Raw genomic sequence first — 20,804 nt, forward strand, 5'->3', positions numbered from 1 at the left:
TTGCAATTTTGTATCATCTTAAAACATTTACATTTGTAAGTGTTGAAAAAGCAGAAATTAGGTTTTCTTTTCAGAAGTAAAAGGAAAAGAACAGCGGCCGACACCGTTGTAAACAACGGTAGACTTGTGGGTAATAAGCGAATTAGAATCAGCGCAAAAAGGGCGTAAACACAAAGCGCGGACCTGCCGACAGATCAGAATCAGTGCTGCTTGGTGGTTGTTGAAAATGTGTGAGGTTTAACCTGAGATTCTGGCATTTCAAGCAAAATAAATTTATATTTAAAAAAAATCAATTCAGGATTTTAATGAATCGATATCACGTTATCCAAGGTAGCATCGATTTTAGTCGATAAATCGATAATCAAAACCTACGCCTACTCTTTAAACTCAACTCAGCACAGGGACACTGAGGAACCATGGTGGTTGAAGTCAAACCCTATCCCAGGATAAAGAGTTTGAGTGAATGTGGTGTTGAAGGTGTGGAGGTGGATCAGAGTGTCAGAGGAGACTCTGTAGAAGGACAGAGTGCCAGCAGGACAGTCCACATACACTGCTACTCTGTTAGAGACACAGGAGGAGGAGAATTGCCTGCTATTGTGCCACACCTGATTGCCACGAGTGCAAAACAAATGCCAGGACTGATCATTCCATCCAAACCCACAGTCATTACTTCTTCCTTTCCTTCTGATGCTTCTGTAACTCACTGATATATTAACCCATCCTCTGCACTCGACCTCCCAGTAACAGCGACCAGTCAGACCATCTCTACACAGCAGCTGAGGATGAACATCAAATCTGTCTGGATGATCAGGATATGACTGAACCTCCTTCACAAGTTTCACCTTCCTGTTGTTGTCAGACAGTTGGAGCTTTGTGTTCACTGTGTTTGTGTCGATTGTGAGTTGACAGGAATCTGATGGAGAGAACAAACACAATCCAGCTGCAGTTATTGATCCATCATCTGTTCATTGATTGGCACTTTGATGATGACTCCTGACATGATGAAGATGGTTGAATGTGTGCTGCTTTGTTTTCATGAATCCCATTAAAAACACACTTACACTTCCTCAGACCTGGTGTCAACCATCGGACTCCAGCAGGCTCCACCCTGAAAGGAGGAGGGGGGTCAGAGCAGCACAGTCAGCATGCACACATGGACATTACATGGCTCTCACACACACACTGTTACACACTGAGGAACAGTCCAACATTTTCACAAATACACTTCAAAGAGTTGAGTCATGTGAATATTGTCATCTGATTGTCTAGTCTGTCACAGAAAGAGGCCTTGTCTCCACCAAACACCCCCCACTGGTAACTAACAGCAGGAACAGACTTATTATTCAATTCAGTTTTATATAGCGCCAAATCACAACAACAGTCGCCTCAAGGTGCTTTATATTGTACAGTATATCCTATGATATTAGGTACAGAGAAAAACCCAACAATCATATGACCCCCTATGAGCAGCACTTTGGCAACAGTGGGAAGGAAAAACTCCCTTTTAACAGGAAGAAACCTCCAGCAGAACCAGGCTCAGGGAGGGGCGGCCATCTGCTGTGATTGGTTGGGGTGAGAGAAGGAAGACAGGATAAAGACATGCTGTGGAAGAGAGACAGAGGTTAATAACAGATATGATTCAATGCAGAGAGGTCTGTTAATACATAGTGAGTGAGAAAGGTGACTGGAAAGGAAAAACTCAATGCATCATGGGAATCCCCCGGCAGTCTACGTCTATTGCAGCATAACTAAGGGAGGATTCAGGGTCACCTGGTCCAGCCCTAACTATATGCTTTAGCAAAAAGGAAAGTTTGAAGCCTAATCTTGAAAGTAGAGATAGTGTCTGTCTCCTGAATCCAAACTGGAAGCTGGTTCCACAGAAGAGGGGCCTGAAAACTGAAGGCTCTCCCTCCCATTCTACTTTTAAATACTCTAGGAACAACAAGTAGGCCTGCAGAGCGAGAGCCAAGTGCTCTAATAGGGTGATATGGTACTACAAGGTCATTAAGATAAGATGGGGCCTGATTATTTAAGACCTTGTATGTGAGGAGCAGGATTTTGAATTCAATTCTGGGTTTAACAGGAAGCCAATGAAGGGAAGCCAAAACAGGAGAAATCTGCTCTCTCTTTCTAGTCCCTGTCAGGACTCTTGCTGCAGCGTTTTGGATCAGCTGAAGGCTTTTCAGTGAGTTTTTTGGACATCCTGATAATAATGAATTACAGTCGTCCAGCCTGGAAGTAATAAATGCATGAACTAGTTTTTCAGCGTCACTCTGAGACATGATGTTTCTAACTTTAGAGATGTTGCACAAATGGAAGAAAGCAGTCTTACATATTTGTTTAATATGTGTGTTGAAGGACATGTCCTGGTCAAAAATGACTCCAAGGTTCCTCACAGCGTTACTGGAGGCCAAGGTAATGCCATCCAGAGTAAGAATCTGGTTAGATACCATATTTCTAAGATTTTCAGGGCTGAGTACAATAACCTCAGTTTGATCTGAATTAAGAAGCAGAAAGTTAGCGGCCATCCAGGTCTTTATGTCTTTAAGACATTCCTGCAGTTTAACTCATTGGTGTGTGTTATCTGGCTTCATGGACAGATAGAGCTGGGTGTCATCTGCATAGCAGTGAAAATGTATGCTATGTCTTCTAATGATGCTGCCTAATGCTGGGCTCACACTGTGCGATTTTTGGCCCATTTTGAGCCGATTTTTGAGTCGTGCGACCGTTTTGGCGATCGGCCCGATTTTTGCCTTCATCGTGCATCGTGTAGTATACGTGGGTTAACGAGACGCGATTAACACCTCACGACCAGCTCCAGATCATCGATCGCTCGGTCGCGAGGATTTGTTTGAAATCCTCGCGACCGTCGTGAGGGTGTCACTGCAGTTCGTCACACTGCACACGCACAAACACAAATGTCAGTGAAAAAGACGGCGCAGCACGGCAGTGCAGCGTGTGATCTGGACACAAGTGATGGAGGCACAACTTGTAGAACTTTGGAAAGCTCATCCGAGCCTTTTCGATGTGGCCTCACAAAATTATCACGACCACAACAACCGTGAAAATAGTTGGATCTACATGCTGCTCAATCACAGCTGATCATGTTTTTCATTAGCAATTTAGCAAAGTTGATGGTGGTGGTGTGTCTGTGTGAGTGAAAGACGGAGAGGGAGAGCGAGCGACAGATTTTCTGTTATAACCTTCATGTTATGGACGCACAGTGTGACTCAGGTCGATCAGAGCATCGTGAAGACGTATAGTGAAGACCTGCATCGTGACCTATGAACTTCTAACCCCTGCGAGTCAATCGTGCAGTTTGAAAATCGCACAGTGTCTGCCCAGCTTTAGGTGTACATGTTTTCATACAGAACAGACTGAATGTTATCAGCACACAGAAATCACATGAACTTGTGTATTAAAACATTTCAGTGGATTATCCACCAATAAATGAGTAGATTTTGGATGTGTTAACAAATGAAAGATTAGAACGAAGTCTTCCTCACGTGCCTCTCAATCTTTCACCTGTCCTCAGTATTATTTCACCTTTCATACAAAGCATTTCAGGGTCAGGCTCCTGTGTATGTAGTCCATCTCCACCATCATTCTTCATCTCGCTCGCTTAATTAAAACATGATACATTTACCATCTGTCCCACAGTCCTGCCTAAGGTCATCAAGCTTTTCAGTCTGTAACCCTTTCTCATTTCTCACTTTCTACATCCTCCACTGCTCTCCTCACATCTTAGCACTGCCCACCAGAGATGTGAGCAGAGGAGCCAAGGGAGGGACAGAAGAAGAGAGGAGTCATAGAAACAGGTGTCTAACAAAATCAGACGCCCTCACTTTGAAGCCACACTGGCACAGCTGGAACATGAAGGGTTTATTACTGCTCAACTACAGCTGGATTTTTTTCATCTCACATGCAACAGTGCTTCTTTATTTAAGTCTACTTTTAATTCAATTTTTAGCATGACTTATCATTTCTCTGTGGATTTTAACCACAGTTCTGGTTATTAAACTTTAATAATGATTTATTTTTAAAACTCTTTTGATCAAGTTAGGCCAACAGTTTCTCCTGCTTCCAGTGTTTGTGGTAAGCTAGGTCAAATGTGTTCTAGCTTCTTATGCCCCTATCACCGATTCCAAATCACTATGTTTCACCACACTCCAACCACATTTCACTGATCCAGTCGCAAAAAAAGACCAAAAAACATGAGGAAGCTCAGAAAGACCTTTTACGGCTTAACAGGCTAGGTCTGTCTCTGTACAGAGACCTGATCTGAATCAGGTTGAAAGAGAGGAAGAGGAGTTTCCTTAAAACAACTGCACCATTAAACATAGAGATCTATCCAGATGATGAATAAAAAGGTAGCCAGTTACGACTAATGTTCCTTGGAGAGCCCCTACATAAATATCCATGTACTATCCAGCTAGACTAGTGTGTCTGTCCCTGAAAATATTCCTGCATGTGTGATTGTTCATGTCTCATCTGCAGGAAACAAACAGGAAGTGAGTGAAAGACACAGGAAATGTTTCCAGCTCTTCCTCCTCCATCAGACACTCTCCATACCTGAGAGTGTCCAGTCTCCAGCCTGGATCCTTCAGTCCAGCCGACAGGAGCTTCATTCCTGAGTCACCTGGATGATTGTAGCTCAGGTCCAGCTCTCTCAGATGGGAGGGGTTGGAGCTCAGAGCTGAGGCCAGAGAAGTACAGCCTTCCTCTCTGATCAGACAGCCTGACAGACTGCAGACACGGAAAACAACAATCCATCTGTCAGCAATCACTTTCTGTTTGTCACATATAATAACATCTATCCATTTACATCCACAGTGTAAGGTAACAGCCTCCAACATTAGAGATAAAGCCCCAACAATCAGACAATCCACTGTGAGCAGCACTTGGTGATGGTGGGAAGAAGAACTCCCTTTGACACAAAGATCCTCCCAGTGAAAACAGGCTCCAGGAGGAGCATCTACCATGACTGGTTGAAGGGTGAGGGGAAAGAGAAGAGATGAGCTCAGAGAGACAAGAACAAAACACAAACTAAGGAGAGAGAAGACAAAAGTTAAGGACACGCAGTAGTGACATATAAAAGCATCAGGAGTGAAAAGAGGGGAGAAGAAAGCAGAGGCCAACAAACAGCTGTAAACCTGTGTGCTTATTACAGTAAACACAGCAGTCTGTTCTGTTCGACTAAACTGATTTATTGTGTGTCTGTAGTTGTGTTGTGAACTGTGCTGGGCTCGTCTGTGTCCCCGTTTAACAGAACAGCATCTTCAAGACGGCACAAATGCTTCCAGTGTTTCAGTTTGACGAAGCCTGGCTTTGCCCATCGCTGCCTTTAAAACAGTGTTTGTGCTGCTAAGGACATCTTGTATTGGTCTCATGTCATGAATGGGAGTGTTTCAGGAGGCAGACTGAACCTTTGATGAGTTTGGTGTCTTAAACTGAGGAACAAAAGGACACGAGGAACAAACTAAAGAGACTCTAAGAGGCCGGCAGCACATGAGGACATAAAGACTGAGGGAAGGACAGAGCCATCTATACAGCTGAGGTCATCACAGGAGGGTCATGTGACACAGAAGAAACTCATCTAGACAACGTCTGACACCAGAGACCATACTTACCAAAATAAAACAGGTTGACAGGCTGACTAATGACATTTCGTTGTCATTGCACTGTCTACTAGAGTGCTTGAGAGAGGTCAAAGATTGGCTCTCCGACAACTCTCTTATATTGAATGAGAAGAAAACATAGTCATAGTTTGGGGGGTCATAGTTTGGTCCCGCCTTCAATGTTGTGATTGGTGTGGGGGCAGGGACAGGCTTAGGGCGTCGGGGGGTTCCCCGGAGGCGGTCATGTCCGGTTGGGGGCTCTTTTCTGACTATTTCCTCGTGGCTGCGTGCAGCGGGGCTAGGGGAGGGTCTGTGATGATGGACGTGGGTTACTGACCTGGTAGCCTGTCTGCCCCTGGGTGGGTCCGGGATGGGCGTGAGGGTCTGGGGGCGCTCCATCTCTGGGCCGGGGCCCTGGCTGGGCCTCGGGGCCTTGGGTCCTGGTTTGTGTGTTGCCGGGGTTGGGGGGGGGGGGGTGCATGGGGGCCCATCCCTGGCGCAGGGTGCCGCCGGTGTGTCGAGCCGCCTGTGGGGCTCTTCAACCGGTGGGGGAGATTGTCATACCTTGCAGGAGCTTTCCTCCCCTGAGGAACTCTCTGCAGGAGGGGGAGATACAGGAGAGGTGGAGGAAGATCTCAGCCTGGGCGTCTATTGTCTCATGTAGTCTGGAAGAAGAGTGGATGGTGGGGTGGGTGGGTGCAGCTTTCTCTGTGGTGGGGTTGGGTGGACTGTCCCGGGCTCTGTGGGGCCGGGGGGGCGCTGCTGCGCTGGGCCCCGGTCTGGATGGGCCTGGGCCCCCTTTCCCTGGCGGGTCGCGGAGTGTGGGAGCTCCTACTGGGGTCAGCGGGGGAGCTGGCCCCAGGGAGGGGTCACCTGCCCCTCCCTTCCTTCCCTCCCCATCTCCAGCTGCCTCCCTCCTCCCGCTCCACCACAACCACCCACACATGCAGGGCCTTGGAGTAGGGGTATGTCACCAGGGTGCAGAGGAGGCTCCCCCCCCCCCCCTCTGTCCCCTTCTGGCTGCCTCTGCCTCAATTTTATCCCACAACTTAGACATTCACATTACTCACACCCTCATTACACATACATATAGGATCTTGGGGGTGGGCACGATACACGGAGTCCAAAGTACCATCAGGGTGTACACCCCACCCCTGGCATCGTTGCCCACCTCTCAATGTTAAATACACGTAGACATTGAGGGCTAGCAGGAGGGACTATGCGCTTACCTGCTGCTCTCTGGCAGGTAGCTCCATGCCCTCCTGGGTTTTAATTGCACCTTAGAACACACATGCATCAACACTACAATGAGCGGGTGGAGGGAGGTTTGGAGTCTTCTCTCACCCCGGTTCTCTGCGGCCTGCTGGAGCGGGGGGGCTAGGAGGAGTTGGCCGTCCGGCTGCGGTCTGGGGTGTGGGGCCTCCCTGCTGCTGCGGAGTCGGGGCGGTCTGCCTCTCCCCACCGCAGGGAAAAGGGTAACACCACCTGGGTCTGGGTGCGGTTCCCCCCTCCAGGGGCAAGGGTACCTAGACCTGGTTTGTAGAGTACGCTTGGGGAGTGTGATCGTGTGTACAGCGTCTCTTTATGTCTGTCTCCACGTCGGTTGAGTGTGAAGTGCACATGAGAGCATGAGGGTGGGAATGGATGTTTGTGTCTGTGTGTGCTTGTATGTTTGTGTCTATATGTCAGGTTGGGTATCAGACGCCACCTCTCTGGGGACATCTCGGGCCTTCCAAGGTTTGGAGGCCTATCTCCACCCACCACCACCATTTCCCCTGCCGGTGGCGGACTCCCTCAGGTGTCGGTGCGTTGGTGGTTCTTTGTATCTGGGGGTGGGCGTCCGGGTACACACCGGCTCACTCCTTGGCGGCCGCTTATTGGGGCTCGCTCGGGCCATTTCGGAGGTGGGGTGCCCCCGGCCTCTCGGCCTGGGGCTCGGTCACTCAGGCACAGCTGGCTGCCGGCGGAGCTCACAGGCGCATCACTGCAACCCCCCTGGTTTCTGCTCCGCGGCTGCTGAATGAGCCCTCATCTGGGACTCTCCTTAGCTCTTACTGGGACAGTGGCGCAGCTGCCCCTCTGTGGGTCTTCCTTGGTCTCTTGTGTTCTGGGGGCCTCTGGATGTTTGGAGTTTTGATCTCCTCCATACCTGCTTGATACCATAGAGGACAGGGCTGTGGCTCCCCACACTCCCTAGCAAGTATTTCAAGTATTTATTTATTTATAAAAAAAAATGAATGAGAAGAAAACAGAAATCGTGCTGTTCGACAACCAGACTTCAGAGGGCCAATTTACTGATACTCGTGGACCCCTTGCTGCCTTTCTTTCTGGCACTGTTAGCAACGTAGGTGTTCTCTTTGACAGCTCCTTTAAGTTTGACAAACAAGTATCCTCTGTAGTTAAACCTAGTTTCTACCAATTGCATCAAATTTCAAAGGCCTAGCACTACGTACCGCACAAGGACCTTGAGAAACTAATCCATGCTTTTGTGACCCCTAGATTAGACTACTGTAATTCCCTTTACTTTGTTCTCCAGTCCAACCTTCTTCATAGATCGCAGCTTGTCCAGAACAGTGCAGCACGCCTTCTGACTGGAACCGCAAGGTTTGCCTCTATTAACCCAGTCCTCGCTGACCTGCATTGGCACCCTGTCCAATGCTGAATTGAGTTTAAAATTCTGTTGCTTACCTTTAAAATGATAAACAATACTGCACCGTGCTACCTCACTGAACTCCATATACCCCTAGGAGAGGCCTAAGATCATCAGGACAATGACTCTTAGTGCAGCCTAGATCCTGGCTAAAGACCAGAGGTGACCGTGCTTTTGGAACAATCTTCATGCTGCTATTTGACTCCATCTATTAATTTAAATCTCAGTTAAAAACATACCTGTTTGACCAAGCGTTTTCAGTTAGTGCACATCCCCTATATTTTACCCTTATGTTACTTATCTTCTACTAATGTCCCACTGTATAAATACCTCCACCTTATATTTATGAATACCCTGTAATTTTATCTAAACTATACTCTAATGTTTCATTTCTTATTTTGTCTGTACCTTTTTGGGTTTTTGTACTCTGTTATAGCCTTCTATCTTTTATGTTTTAACCTTGTTGTGAAGCACTTTGGAGTACCTTAGGTTTTAAATGTGCTACATAAAGTTGTATTGTATTGTATAGTATAATGAACAACCATGAGTGGAACAGTGGAGTGAACTGAGCAGCAGGAGGGAGGGCGTTTCTCCAAAACATGTGTCCATCAGAATTATGGACAGTCGTGTATAATAAGTAGACTTGTTCAGACTTGTCCAACACTTTTGTCTGTCAGTGTTTTACAGAATATCATCAAAGAGTCATGACAGTGACCATTAGTGTCACTGTGGAGAGGCTTATTCCAGCATCACTGACTTCATGGTTCCAGTTTCCATCACTAAGGACTACATGTACTGATGCTGCTGTTAGCCATCTTAGCATGCTACCTCCAACAGGTGGTCAGTGGGAGAGCAGAAGATGATATCAGTGACATCCAAACAAGGAAGGAAGAGACTGTTGAAGGCAGCGAGCTGTGACTGCTGTGAACAGCACACTATTCTTTCCCTGTGTCAACATACATGAGGCTGTTTCAGCTGCTTAGTTATTCAGTGCAACACACCACGAACTCCTTTATACAACTAAGTATACTGAGAGCACACTGCTGAGGTTGCTGTGGGAACCATCCATATATTCAGCTGTTTGGGGCTGAGTCTGCTTCCTCATCCTTGGAAAAAACCCTCAAAGTTTGATGTGTTTTTTTGACTTGAAGCTTTTGGGGATTTTGTTTTATTTGTTGTTCTACACACTGTGAAACAAAGCTAGAAGCCCCTGTGGTACAGTGGGGGACTCAAACCCAGGACCCAACCTGCTACAACAACAGTCAGAAGGATTTTATTAAGTCTCATTTTCTGTTCATTAGGAAAACATCAATATTGAAGAGCACATGTTTATAGAGGCACATTCAGACCAATGACAACAGCCCATTCACACTGACCTCCACCTTTTTAAATGTGAGTAAACACATCATGGTTCTGGTGCTGATGTGGTATCTGGGACAGGTGATGATTTTGAACTCAGTCTGAGGTTTGATTACATTGAACCTGCACTGCTTTCTCCTGTTTATGACACATTTATACCCAAAGCCTCAGCTGGATAACAAAAATGAGGAAAAACACATTTGTTGAGAGAATTGTTAACAAATGTGGCGAGAGTGTTGAGTGATGTTAACACAGCTACACAAACACCTCAAACTCATCATTATGCTCAGTGTCTCAATAATGGCATACTGAATAGAAATAAAACAAAGATAAATATGTTGTAGTTAACCACTATAATGAATCGGAAAATACAATAACATGATTCTAATAACAGCCTCACTTTGTAAAGAGTCTGACTTTGGATGTGTGTTTGTGGTGCAAGATGTGGGTGAAAGTTACACAGATTATGGGGATAAGAGCATCTTTAGGCCTGACTGTGATCATCGTACCTCCAACATCTCCTCACCAAAGATAACAACTAAATCAGTATTAGCTCAATAACATTTCCTGCAGTTAAAGTGCAATTAAATGTGGACATTCACTTTTAAACCTTGTGTCAAACAATAAAAAATAAAAGTCTGAGTATTATTCTTTATGCACACAGCTTATATTAGGAGTCGAATATTCTTTAAATCAAACTGTAATGAATCTACTGTAAAACATTTCAGAATACAGACAGAATATAAACAGACAGAAACCAAGCAAGGAGATTTAGTGGATGCAAGGTTACCTGTTTATACAATAACATAATTCACATTTCAAATGATCATATGTGGAAAAGTTTGAATCCTGACCTGAGAGTTTCCACTGCACTCTGTGAACTCTTTAGTCCAGTGGACAGAAGCTTCACTCCTGAATCCTGCAGGTCAGAGTTACTCAGGTCCAGCTCTCTCAGACTGGAGGACTGGGAGCTGAGGACTGAGCACAGAGCTTCACAGCTTCTCTCTGACAGGTTACAGCCACTCAGTCTGAAATATAAAATAAAATCTATAAAACAAATATGAACGGAAAGGTTGTTAATATATTTCACAATATTAATTCTTGTCTTTCTATTTTAAAAGGAAACATTAACAAACTAAGATACATCATCATATGGATGAACTTGGATAAAATTGAATTGATCAGTTTTGAAAAACAAAATGTGATTTGATCTGACCTCAGAGTATTCAGTTTACAGTTTAAACTTTGTAGTCCAGCAGACAGAAGCTTCACTCCTGAAGCCTGCAGGTTTCTAATACTCAGGTCCAGCTCTGTCAGACTAGAGGACTGAGAACTGAGAACTGAGGACAGAGCTTTACAATTTTCCTCTGAGAGTTCACAGATGTTGAGTCTGAAATTAAAAACATGAACAAAGACTGTTGTTAAAATGTAATAAGGATGCAATAACTAATCCTGTAATTTAAAGAATCCTTATTGTTTCTTGCTGAGCAGGTTAGTAAAACTTTACTTCAACTTAGAAATGATTAAAAATGTGACGAAAAAATCAAAAATGCAAACAAAACAAAAAAAGAATAAAAATTGATCTGACCTCAGGATATTCAGTTTGGCGTGTGGACTCTCCACTGCAACAGACAGATGCTTTACTGCTGAAGCCTTCAGGCTGTTGGTACTCAGGTCCAGCTCTCTCAGACTACAGGACTGGGAGCTGACCACTGACAGCAGGTTTTCACAGCCTTCCTCTGAGACGTTACAGCTGCTCAGCCTGAAAAAAATAAATATTTGTCATCAAATGAAATCTACTTAGGTGTTGAACCTACATTATCAATATAATAATTCTGTGTACACTATAATGTAATATTAGCCAAAACTATTTTTAGAAACATTTAAGTGTAGAAAAAGAAAAATACTTAAAATCTGTAGAAACACAATTATACCAGTGTATCTAAATGGAAACCAGTGAAGGGCAGGTAGATTTAGTGACACTAGTTCAGTGTCTGCAGGCATAGGCCTGTGGGTACTACAGTACTACTGTAGATGTACTTATAATTAATTTATCACATCCTGTACTTGTTGCAGACTCTCGCTTCATTTTCTGTCTAAAACAAGCTGCTATGGCTCATTCCCCTTTAAAGCCCCACCCTCCATAAGGTCCAAGCGTTAATTTCATAAAGCACACTGAAGAGCAGCAGCCAGTCATCATGAGCTGTCCTCCACCTTCTGGTTTAGAAATTCTAAAAAACTGTGAACATGATTGGAAGTAAAATCGTCTCAGATACATTTTTATATTTTAGATGCACAGCAACAAAGTTCACAGCAGGACGTCTCTGTTCAGTAACTCTTATGCTCATTACCTGTGTACTGTGAGGAACACTGATTTTTAAACACTATCTCTATAAAAGCTTTCATGTTAAAAGGTGTGTATAAAAGGGGATGAGCTGAAATGCAAACTTCATGGAGAATGATATTTCCTGACAGCAAACAAAAGTAAAGTAGAGATCAATCCAGTCTCTTCCACTTAACCCACAGAGAGACAGAGCACACCTAATTTATTTCCCATGATTTTAAGAATGAAGGGATGAGTTCACATTTACTTACAGAGCCTTGTTGGAGGCTTCGACCACTGGCAGCAGCCTCAGAAGAGCCTCCTCTGAAGCAGAGTATTTCTTCAGGTCAAACACATCCAGATCTTCTTCTGATGACAGTAAGATGAAGGTCAGAGCTGAGCACTGAGCAGGAGACAATTTACCTGTGGAGAGACTTCCTGATCTCAGGAACTGTTGGATCTCCTCCACTAGAGAACGATCATTCAGTTCATTCAGACAGTGGATCAAATTGATGTTTTTCTCTGTAGACAGATTCTCATTGAGCTTCTTCTTGATGTACTGGACTGTTCCCTGATTGGTCTGTGAGCTGCTTTCTGTCTGTGTCAGCAGACCTCGTAGGAGAGTCTGATTGGTCTGCAGTGAAAGACCCAGGAGGAAGCGGAGGAACAAGTCCAGGTGTCCATTTGGACTCTGTAAGGCCTTGTCCACAGCACTCTGGTAGAAGAATGTAGGATCTCTTGTTACAGACTTCTGGGAGGTTGTTTGCTGTTCTTCCAGCAGATTGAGTCCAGAGTTGATGAAGGTCAGATGGACATGAAGAGCAGCCAGAAACTCCTGAACACTCAGATGGATGAAGCAGAACACCTTGTCCTGGTACAGTCCTCTCTCCTCTTTAAAGATCTGTGTGAACACTCCTGAGTACACTGAGGCTGCTCTGATATCGATGCCACACTCTGTCAGGTCTGATTCATAGAAGATCAGGTTTCCTTTCTGCAGCTGATCAAAAGCCAGTTTTCCCAGAGACTCCATCATCTTCCGGCTCTCTGGACTCCAGTGTGGATCTGTCTCAGCTCCTCCATCATACTTGACCTTCTTCACTTTGGCCTGAACCACCAGGAAGTGGATGTACATCTCAGTCAGGGTCTTGGGCAGCTGTCGTCCCTCTCTGGTTTCCAGCACATCCTCCAGAACTGTAGCAGTGATCCAGCAGAAGACTGGGATGTGACACATGATGTGGAGGCTTCGTGATGTCTTGATGTGGGAGATGATCCTGCTGGCCTGCTCCTCATCTCCAAATCTCTTCCTGAAGTACTCCTCCTTCTGTGGGTCAGTGAACCCTCTGATCTCTGTCACCATGCCGACACATTTAGGAGGGATCTGATTGGCTGCTGCAGGTCGTGTGGTTATCCAGAGGCGAGCAGAGGGAAGCAGTTTCCCCCTGATGAGGTTTATCAGCAGCACATCCACTGAGGTGGACTTTCTAGGGTCAGTTAGGATTGTAGTTTTGTGGAAGTCCAGAGGAAGTCGACACTCATCCAGACCATCAAAGATGAACACAACCTGGAAGTCTTCAAAGCTGCAGATTCCTGCTTCTTTGGTTTCAGTAAAGAAGTGATGAACAAGTCCCACCAAGCTGAACTTTTCCTCTTTCAGCACATTCAGCTCTCTGAAAGTGAATGGAAATAAAAACTTGATGTCCTGGTTGGCTTTGTCTTCAGCCCAGTCCAGGCTGTATTTCTGTGTTAAGACTGTTTTCCCAATGCCAGCCACTCCCATTGTCAGCACTGTTCTGATTGGTTCATCTCTTCCAGGTGAGGCTTTAAAGATGTCTTCTTGTCTGATTGTTGTTTCAGGTCTGTCTGGTTTCCTGGATGCTGTTTCAATCTGTCTGACCTCATGTTCATGATTGACCTCTGCAGTCCCTCCCTCTGTGATGTAGAGCTCTGTGTAGATCTGATTCAGAAGGGTTGGGTTTCCTGCTTTAGCGATGCCCTCAAATACACACTGGAACTCATCCTTCAGCTTAGACTTGAGTTTAGGCTGACACCTCTGAAGAATCTCTGAATAAAAACAGTAGTTGAGATGATTAGTCTATTCTATGGTCCATACATTGCCAAAAACTTATATATCCATTCATTTGCATCTTAATAACTTTTGTTTAAATCTCATTAGATGTTTGTGTAGCATATGAGTTATACTTTTGAATTTCACCAAAACATGCTCTGTTTAATTAAATATTTCATTTTGTGTTTTAATCTCCAGCCCATGTGATCTGAGTCTGTGTGTGTTTGTGTGCACTGAGTGGTGACGTAGACTCGTGCATGTGTGCCCAGTTCACAGCTCCTTTCAGCATGGCCGGAAGTAAGTCACTGCCACGTTGCTCTCAGCTGATGAAAGTTTATTAAGACCACAAGCTAGCAGGTGCACGACACGCACAGATCACAGGCCTTTATTTCTATGTGTTGCAGATGTTACAGTAAAGAGCACAAAGAACCAGTGCTGTCTCCTGCTTCTTATTCACACACCATTACACAACGCGTCAACAGGTGTAACACACGAACGGGTTACATTTGGGTAATTCGATCTCAAATCAAATAGGGTCATCTGCTCACCCATCTCTGACTTGCATGAAAATTCTATGTTACAAAGGGTGAACACACGGAATTTTAGACATAGAAAATACTTTCAATTGAGATTTAAACGGTCCATTCATTTTAATATCCATGTAGATAGAATAATATCCACCCACTGTTGTCATCTTCAATTCCCTGTACCAACATAGAGAAAAAATTACCAATAATCATCCCACAGATGTAATATTATCTACAGCTACTCTTAGTACCATTGATGTTAAGTTAGACTCTTTTTCTCCAATTGATCTTTCTGAGTTAACTTCAATAATTACTTCCTCCAAACCATCAACGTGTCTTTTAGACCCCATTCCTACAAAACTGCTCAAAGAAGTCCTGCCATTAATTAATGCTTCGATCTTAAATATGATCAACCTATCTCTAATGATCGGCTATGTACCACAGGCCTTCAAGCTGGCTGTACCTTCAGACTGTAAGGTGCATGGGATTATAAGGCACATTAAACGATACAAAACAGTCAGATAAGTCAAACTTTACTCAACTCATTCTTCTTGCTTCCTCCACTTCTGTACCATTGATTCATTAATGTTTAATTCTTACTCTGGATGGCATTACCTTGGCCTCCAGTAACGCTGTGAGGAACCTTGGAGTCATTTTTGACCAGGACATGTCCTTCAACGCACATATTAAACAAATATGTAAGACTGCTTTCTTCCATTTGTGCAACATCTCTAAAGTTAGAAATATCCTGTCTCAGAGTGACGCTGAAAAACTAGTTCATGCATTTATTACTTCCAGGCTGGACGACTGTAATTCATTATTATCAGGAAGTCCTAAAAACTCCCTGAAAAGCCTTCAGCTGATCCAAAATGCTGCAGCAAGAGTCCTGACAGGGACTAGAAAGAGAGAGCAGATTTCTCCTGTTTTGGCTTCCTGTTAAATCCAGAATTCAAAATCCTGCTCCTCACATACAAGGTCTTAAATAATCAGGCCCCATCTTATCTTAATGACCTTGTAGTACCATATCACCCTATTAGAGCACTTCGCTCTCGCTCTGCAGGTCTACTTGTTGTTCCTAGAGTATTTAAAAGTAGAATGGGAGGCAGAGCCTTCAGTTTTCAGGTTTTTCTCTGTATAGATTACTGTAGGGTCCATCTTACAATATAAAGCGCCTTGAGGCGACTGTTGTTGGAACTGTATAAATAAAATTTAATTGAATATGAACCATCCTCACGTCATCTAAAGCTCTGTCATCATCAAGTGATCTAGTGAACTAAACAGACTATTAAACCAACCAGGTGTGCTTTCAATAGAGCTCGGACTTTAGTCGTACTGCAGAGCTACAGAGAAATCAGAGCTCTGATTAGTCACATCAGGCTTAATGTGTTACGGCCTTATCAGCATGTCCTGAGACCGACTAATGAATTCTTACCTTCTGATGAAAGTGATGAAGCTGCATGAGCTGAAGAACTTCCTGTTGGAGAAAAGTTCACCTTGAGTAATAAATTGGTCTTCAAAAAAATGTAACTGACATTTGTACTCAATTATTTGAGAAGGAAAGACAAGATAAAATGTCAGACTAAAACACTTAAATACATTTATAAAATTAGTAATGACAGCATCACATCCAAGATGGCACTGCGAATGGATGCCCTGGTACTTCAGTGCCTTACATCGGTCTTGTTTTGGTGCATAATTTGTGTATGTGGACACTCTGGATAGTCTTCAGAGAAGAGCTTGTTAACTACAGGACTAAAACACTTTTGGTTTTCTTCCAGTATTTGTTGCATCTGCGATGGATTTACTACTTCTGCTGCTTCTAACAGCTTGGATGAGTTTACAGACACTGTCACCTCCCATATCCACTTCTGTGAGGACAGCATTGTGAAAGAAGAAACAAGAAAGATCATGTATCCTTCCTGAAAAAGCAGATATGCTTATATTTCTGCAAAAGAATTTTTAATTGTCCATAGTTGATGGATGCAGAATTGCATTGGACTTGAGTTGATTGTATTTAGTGCTGGCTGATTTAGTTTTATTTTTTAGTGCCCAGCTCATATATACTTTTAAAAAGGAGAGTGTGAATGTTACTGGATATTCTTGTGTAATTGCCACAGAATAATTTATGCTATACTTTGTTATTGCTACAGAAGAATATTTATTTTATTATTATTTTACATTTACAACTTTTTTTTCTGGGGACCTCGAGCCGTAGATCTCTTAAGATCTCACTGTTGGGTTTGTAAGGTCATGCTACTCCTACATTTCTGTCTTGTTCAAAGATAAGATATAAAACAAAGTTCAAAGCTAATCGACCTTAGTGTTCTCCTTTTTTAAAAATAAAAATCGTTAAACAGAATGAAAAATGTAATCGTAATCGTGAAATTCTTATCAATTCCCATCCCTAATCACGTCCGTCATCAAGAAAGCCCAGCAGAGGATGTACTTCCTGAGGCAGCTGAAGAAATTCAACCTGCCAACACGGACGATGATGCAGTTCTACACTGCAATCATCGAGTCCATCCTCACCTCCTCCATCACCGTGTGGTACGCTGGAGCCACTATCAGGGACAAACAGAGACTGCAGCGTGTTGTGCGCTCTGCTGAGAAGGTGATTGGCTGCAGACTCCCATCTCTGCAGGACCTGTACACCTCCAGGACACTGCGGCGTGCAGCTCGGATCTCAGCTGACCCTTCTCACCCTGGACACAGTCTGTTTGACCTGCTCCCCTCAGGCAGGAGGCTCCGGTCCATTCAGACCAGAACCTCTCGCCATAAGAACAGTTTCTTCCCCTCTGCTGTTGGACACATGAACAATAACCGTATGACTGTTCCCACCACTAACACATGACCCTACACTGTGTCACTGCATCATTCTATGTTTGCACTGATCACCACCTGCACTCATGTATATATCATGTATATATCTTTCTATGAAGCACTTTTTATTTTTATGTTTATTTATTTAAGTGCTTGTCTTACAGTATGTTTCAAACTAAGTGATGCAACAATTTCCTAATTTTGTAAACCTGCTCAACATTTGGCAATAAACCCCTTCCTGTTTCTGATTGTGTCAGCAGTGTTTAATGTTTCTTCTTTTTTCTCTGACTGACCTTCATTCATCCTCTCTATAATCGACCTCGCCACCTCCATAACTCGGTCTGAATATGCCTGCACCATCAGATCTACTGTTTTTAGTCTGTCTGCATTCTCCAGCTGGGACTTGTAGATTTTAGGGAAGTCAGCTCCAGGATCATTTTGCAGGTAAAAGTGGAAATGCTTCACCTCCTCGTCTCCCAAGTTCTTCAACATTTCCAGCAGCTGCACTGGTAAGGCCTTCTCCATCCCTGATCTGTAAAACATGAAATCATGTGAACAGTCAGTCTCATCACATCTACTTTTTACTCATTTACAGCAGATTACATGTTTGATCTGGATTATTTAAGATTTACTTAGGATTTATTTACTTCCTGGATGGATTCTTCTGTGATGGGAATAACATCACAAACTGCATGATAAGGAATCAATAACGAGACCTGATACAATAAGAACTGACCCCAAAATACCAAAAATCATTCAACCAGAATTATGTAGAACTAAGTGTGACCTGTAACTTCAACTCTAACACTGCTGCTAAAATGTAAATGAAATTAAAACTGATGGAACTGATCAACAGAATACAAAGAGAGTTTACAGACTTTAGAAAACTGTTTAAAATCAGCCGAGTGTATAAAAAATGTAATATGAAGTCAAATAAAGAAAATAAAAGCAGAAGAGAATAACAGAATAAGAATAATAACTCAAATTAGGTCTGTGAAGGTTCTCAGTCATCCAGGTCATCATAGTCAGGTCAGTTAGCCTTATCAAGAGTTATGCTTGAGCCTGTTTAACATGAGGTTTCTAAATCAGGGATCTGGTACCAAGAAATTCAGTTACAATATGATTATCTGATGACGGGTTAACTCTGGTTTTTCTCAGGTTCCTGTTGAATCTAATGAGCTAGTTTTCCTCTTTCAGAGCAGACAAACACACAGCTGAGCTTAAACTTAGAGCTCACAGACTGGAGCTGATCACTCACTCTAAAACACAAGCACACAACTTTCCCACGAATCCCAATAACTCCGAACATCTTTCTTCTGGTTTCAGGTGGAAATGTCTCATGCTCATTAAACTATTCATCCTCGTCCATCCAGCAACACCTGAAACATCTGAGTGACAGATGTGAAAAGTCCCTACACAAGAAGCAAAACACAAAGGAGCCCCTGCTGGAGCAGTTGGAGTCCTACAGACACTCAGCCTCTTCACTACAGAAACACCTCTCACAACAACTCTTTACACTCTGACTGCTGTGCACTCCAACACACACCGCTTCACATACAGTGGGGCAAAAAAGTATTTAGTCAGCCACCGATTGTGCAAGTTCCCCCACTTAAAATGATGACAGAGGTCAGTAATTTGCACCAGAGGTACACTTCAACTGTGAGAGACAGAATGTGAAAAACAAATCCATGAATCCACATGGTAGGATTTGTAAAGAATTTATTCGTAAATCAGGGTGGAAAATAAGTATTTGGTCACCTCAAACATGGAAAATCTCTGGCTCTCACAGACCTGTAACGTCTTCTGTAAGACGCTTTTCTGTCCCCCACCTGTATGAATGGCACCTGTTTGAACTCATCATCTGTATAAAAGACACCTGTCCACAGCCTCAAACAGTCAGACTCCAAACTCCGCCATGGCCAAGACCAAAGAGCTTTCGAAGGACACCAGGAAAAGTATTGTAGACCTGCACCAGACTGGGAAGAGTGAATCTACAATAGGCAAGCAGCTTGGTGTGAAAAAATCAACTGTGGGAGCAATCATCAGAAAATGGAAGACATACAAGACCACTGATAATCTCCCTCGATCTGGGGCTCCACGCAAGATCTCATCCCGTGGGGTCAAAATGATCATGAGAACGATGAGCAAAGATCCCTGAACCACACGGGGGGACCTGGTGAATGACCTGCAGAGAGCTGGGACCAAAGTAACAAAGGTCACCATCAGTAACACACTACAACGGCAGGGAATCAAATCCCGCAGTGCCAGACGTGTTCCGCTGCTGAAGCCAGTGCATGTCCAGGCCCGTCTGAAGTTTGCCAGAGAGCACATGGATGATACAGCAGAGGATTGGGAGAATGTCATGTGGTCAGATGAAACCAAAGTAGAACTTTTTGGTATAAACTCAACTCGTCGTGTTTGGAGGACGAAGAATACTGAGTTGCATCCCAAGAACACCATACCTACTGTGAAGCATGGGGGTGGAAACATCATGCTATGGGGCTGTTTTTCTGCCAAGGGGACAGGACGACTGATCCGTGTTAAGGACAGAATGAATGGGGCCATGTATCGTGAGATTTTGAGCCAAAACCTCCTTCCATCAGTGAGAACTTTGAAGATGAAACGAGGCTGGGTCTTCCAACATGACAATGATCCAAAACACACCGCCCGGGCAACAAAGGAGTGGCTCCGTAAGAAGCATTTGAAAGTCCTGGAGTGGCCTAGCCAGTCTCCAGACCTCAACCCCATAGAAAATCTGTGGCGGGAGTTGAAAGTCCGTGTTGCTCGGCGACAGCCCCAAAGCATCACTGCTCTCGAGAAGATCTGCATGGAGGAATGGGCCAAAATACCAGCTACTGTGTGTGCAAACCTGGTAAAGACCTATAGTAAACGTTTGACCTCTGTTATTGCCAACAAAGGTTATGTTACAAAGTATTGAGTAGTATTTTTGTTATTGACCAAATACTTATTTTCCACCCTGATTTACCAATAAATTCTTTACAAATCCTACCATGTGGATTCATGGATTTGTTTTCCACATTCTGTCTCTCACAGTTGACGTGTACCTCTGGTGCAAATTACTGACCTCTGTCATCATTTTAAGTGGGGGAACTTGCACAATCGGTGGCTGACTAAATACTTTTTTGCCCCACTGTATGAACATGTGAGTGAAACAGAGCTGAGCTGACATTAAACATGATGGAGGATTTATTCACAAACACACAACAACATTTACACACATTACCTCTCTGCAGGAGGAGGTCCAGGTCCAGTTTCAGTTTTACGTTTCCTTCTCCTTCTACGTTTCTTCCTGTGAATAATGATGGAGCAGTGATGTGAGTGCTGAGCTGTGACATGGAGAAGAGTCATGGACAGTTAGAGATTGTCATCTCACCTCTGACCTTTGTCCTGGCTCTCTCTGTCTCTTTTAGAGGGAGGGACT

General features: G+C 43.9%; 1 protein-coding gene across 1 annotated transcript; it reads right to left on the reverse strand.

Moving 5' to 3' along the window:
• Positions 1–318: 318 nt before the first annotated feature.
• LOC113029864 (protein NLRC3-like) lies at positions 319–17,887 on the reverse strand. The gene is made up of 7 exons (XM_026180892.1): positions 17,656–17,887; positions 15,975–16,016; positions 12,223–14,011; positions 11,216–11,389; positions 10,482–10,655; positions 1,062–1,108; positions 319–913 (listed from the first exon to the last, which is right to left on the reverse strand). Exons 1-7 carry the CDS (start codon positions 17,885–17,887, stop codon positions 393–395), a joined length of 2,979 nt encoding a protein of 992 aa, XP_026036677.1. The 3' UTR covers positions 319–392.
• Between the last annotated feature and the right edge of the window lie 2,917 nt (positions 17,888–20,804).

Source organism: Astatotilapia calliptera, chromosome 9, assembly GCF_900246225.1.
Source record: "Astatotilapia calliptera chromosome 9, fAstCal1.2, whole genome shotgun sequence".
Taxonomy (NCBI): Eukaryota; Metazoa; Chordata; class Actinopteri; order Cichliformes; family Cichlidae; genus Astatotilapia; species Astatotilapia calliptera.

Excerpts from the sequence above, each read along its gene's own strand:
- LOC113029864 (XM_026180892.1), bottom strand. The coding sequence starts at position 17,887 with ATGGAGAAGGCCTTACCAGTGCAGCTGCTGGAAATGTTGAAGAACTTG. Across the intron at positions 10,656-11,215 it reads GCCAAACTGAATATCCTGAG|ACTGAGTGGCTGTAACCTGT; the intron begins GTCAGATCAATT and ends TTTATATTTCAG. Across the intron at positions 914-1,061 it reads GACACCAGGTCTGAGGAAGT|ATTCCTGTCAACTCACAATC; the intron begins GTAAGTGTGTTT and ends TCTCTCCATCAG.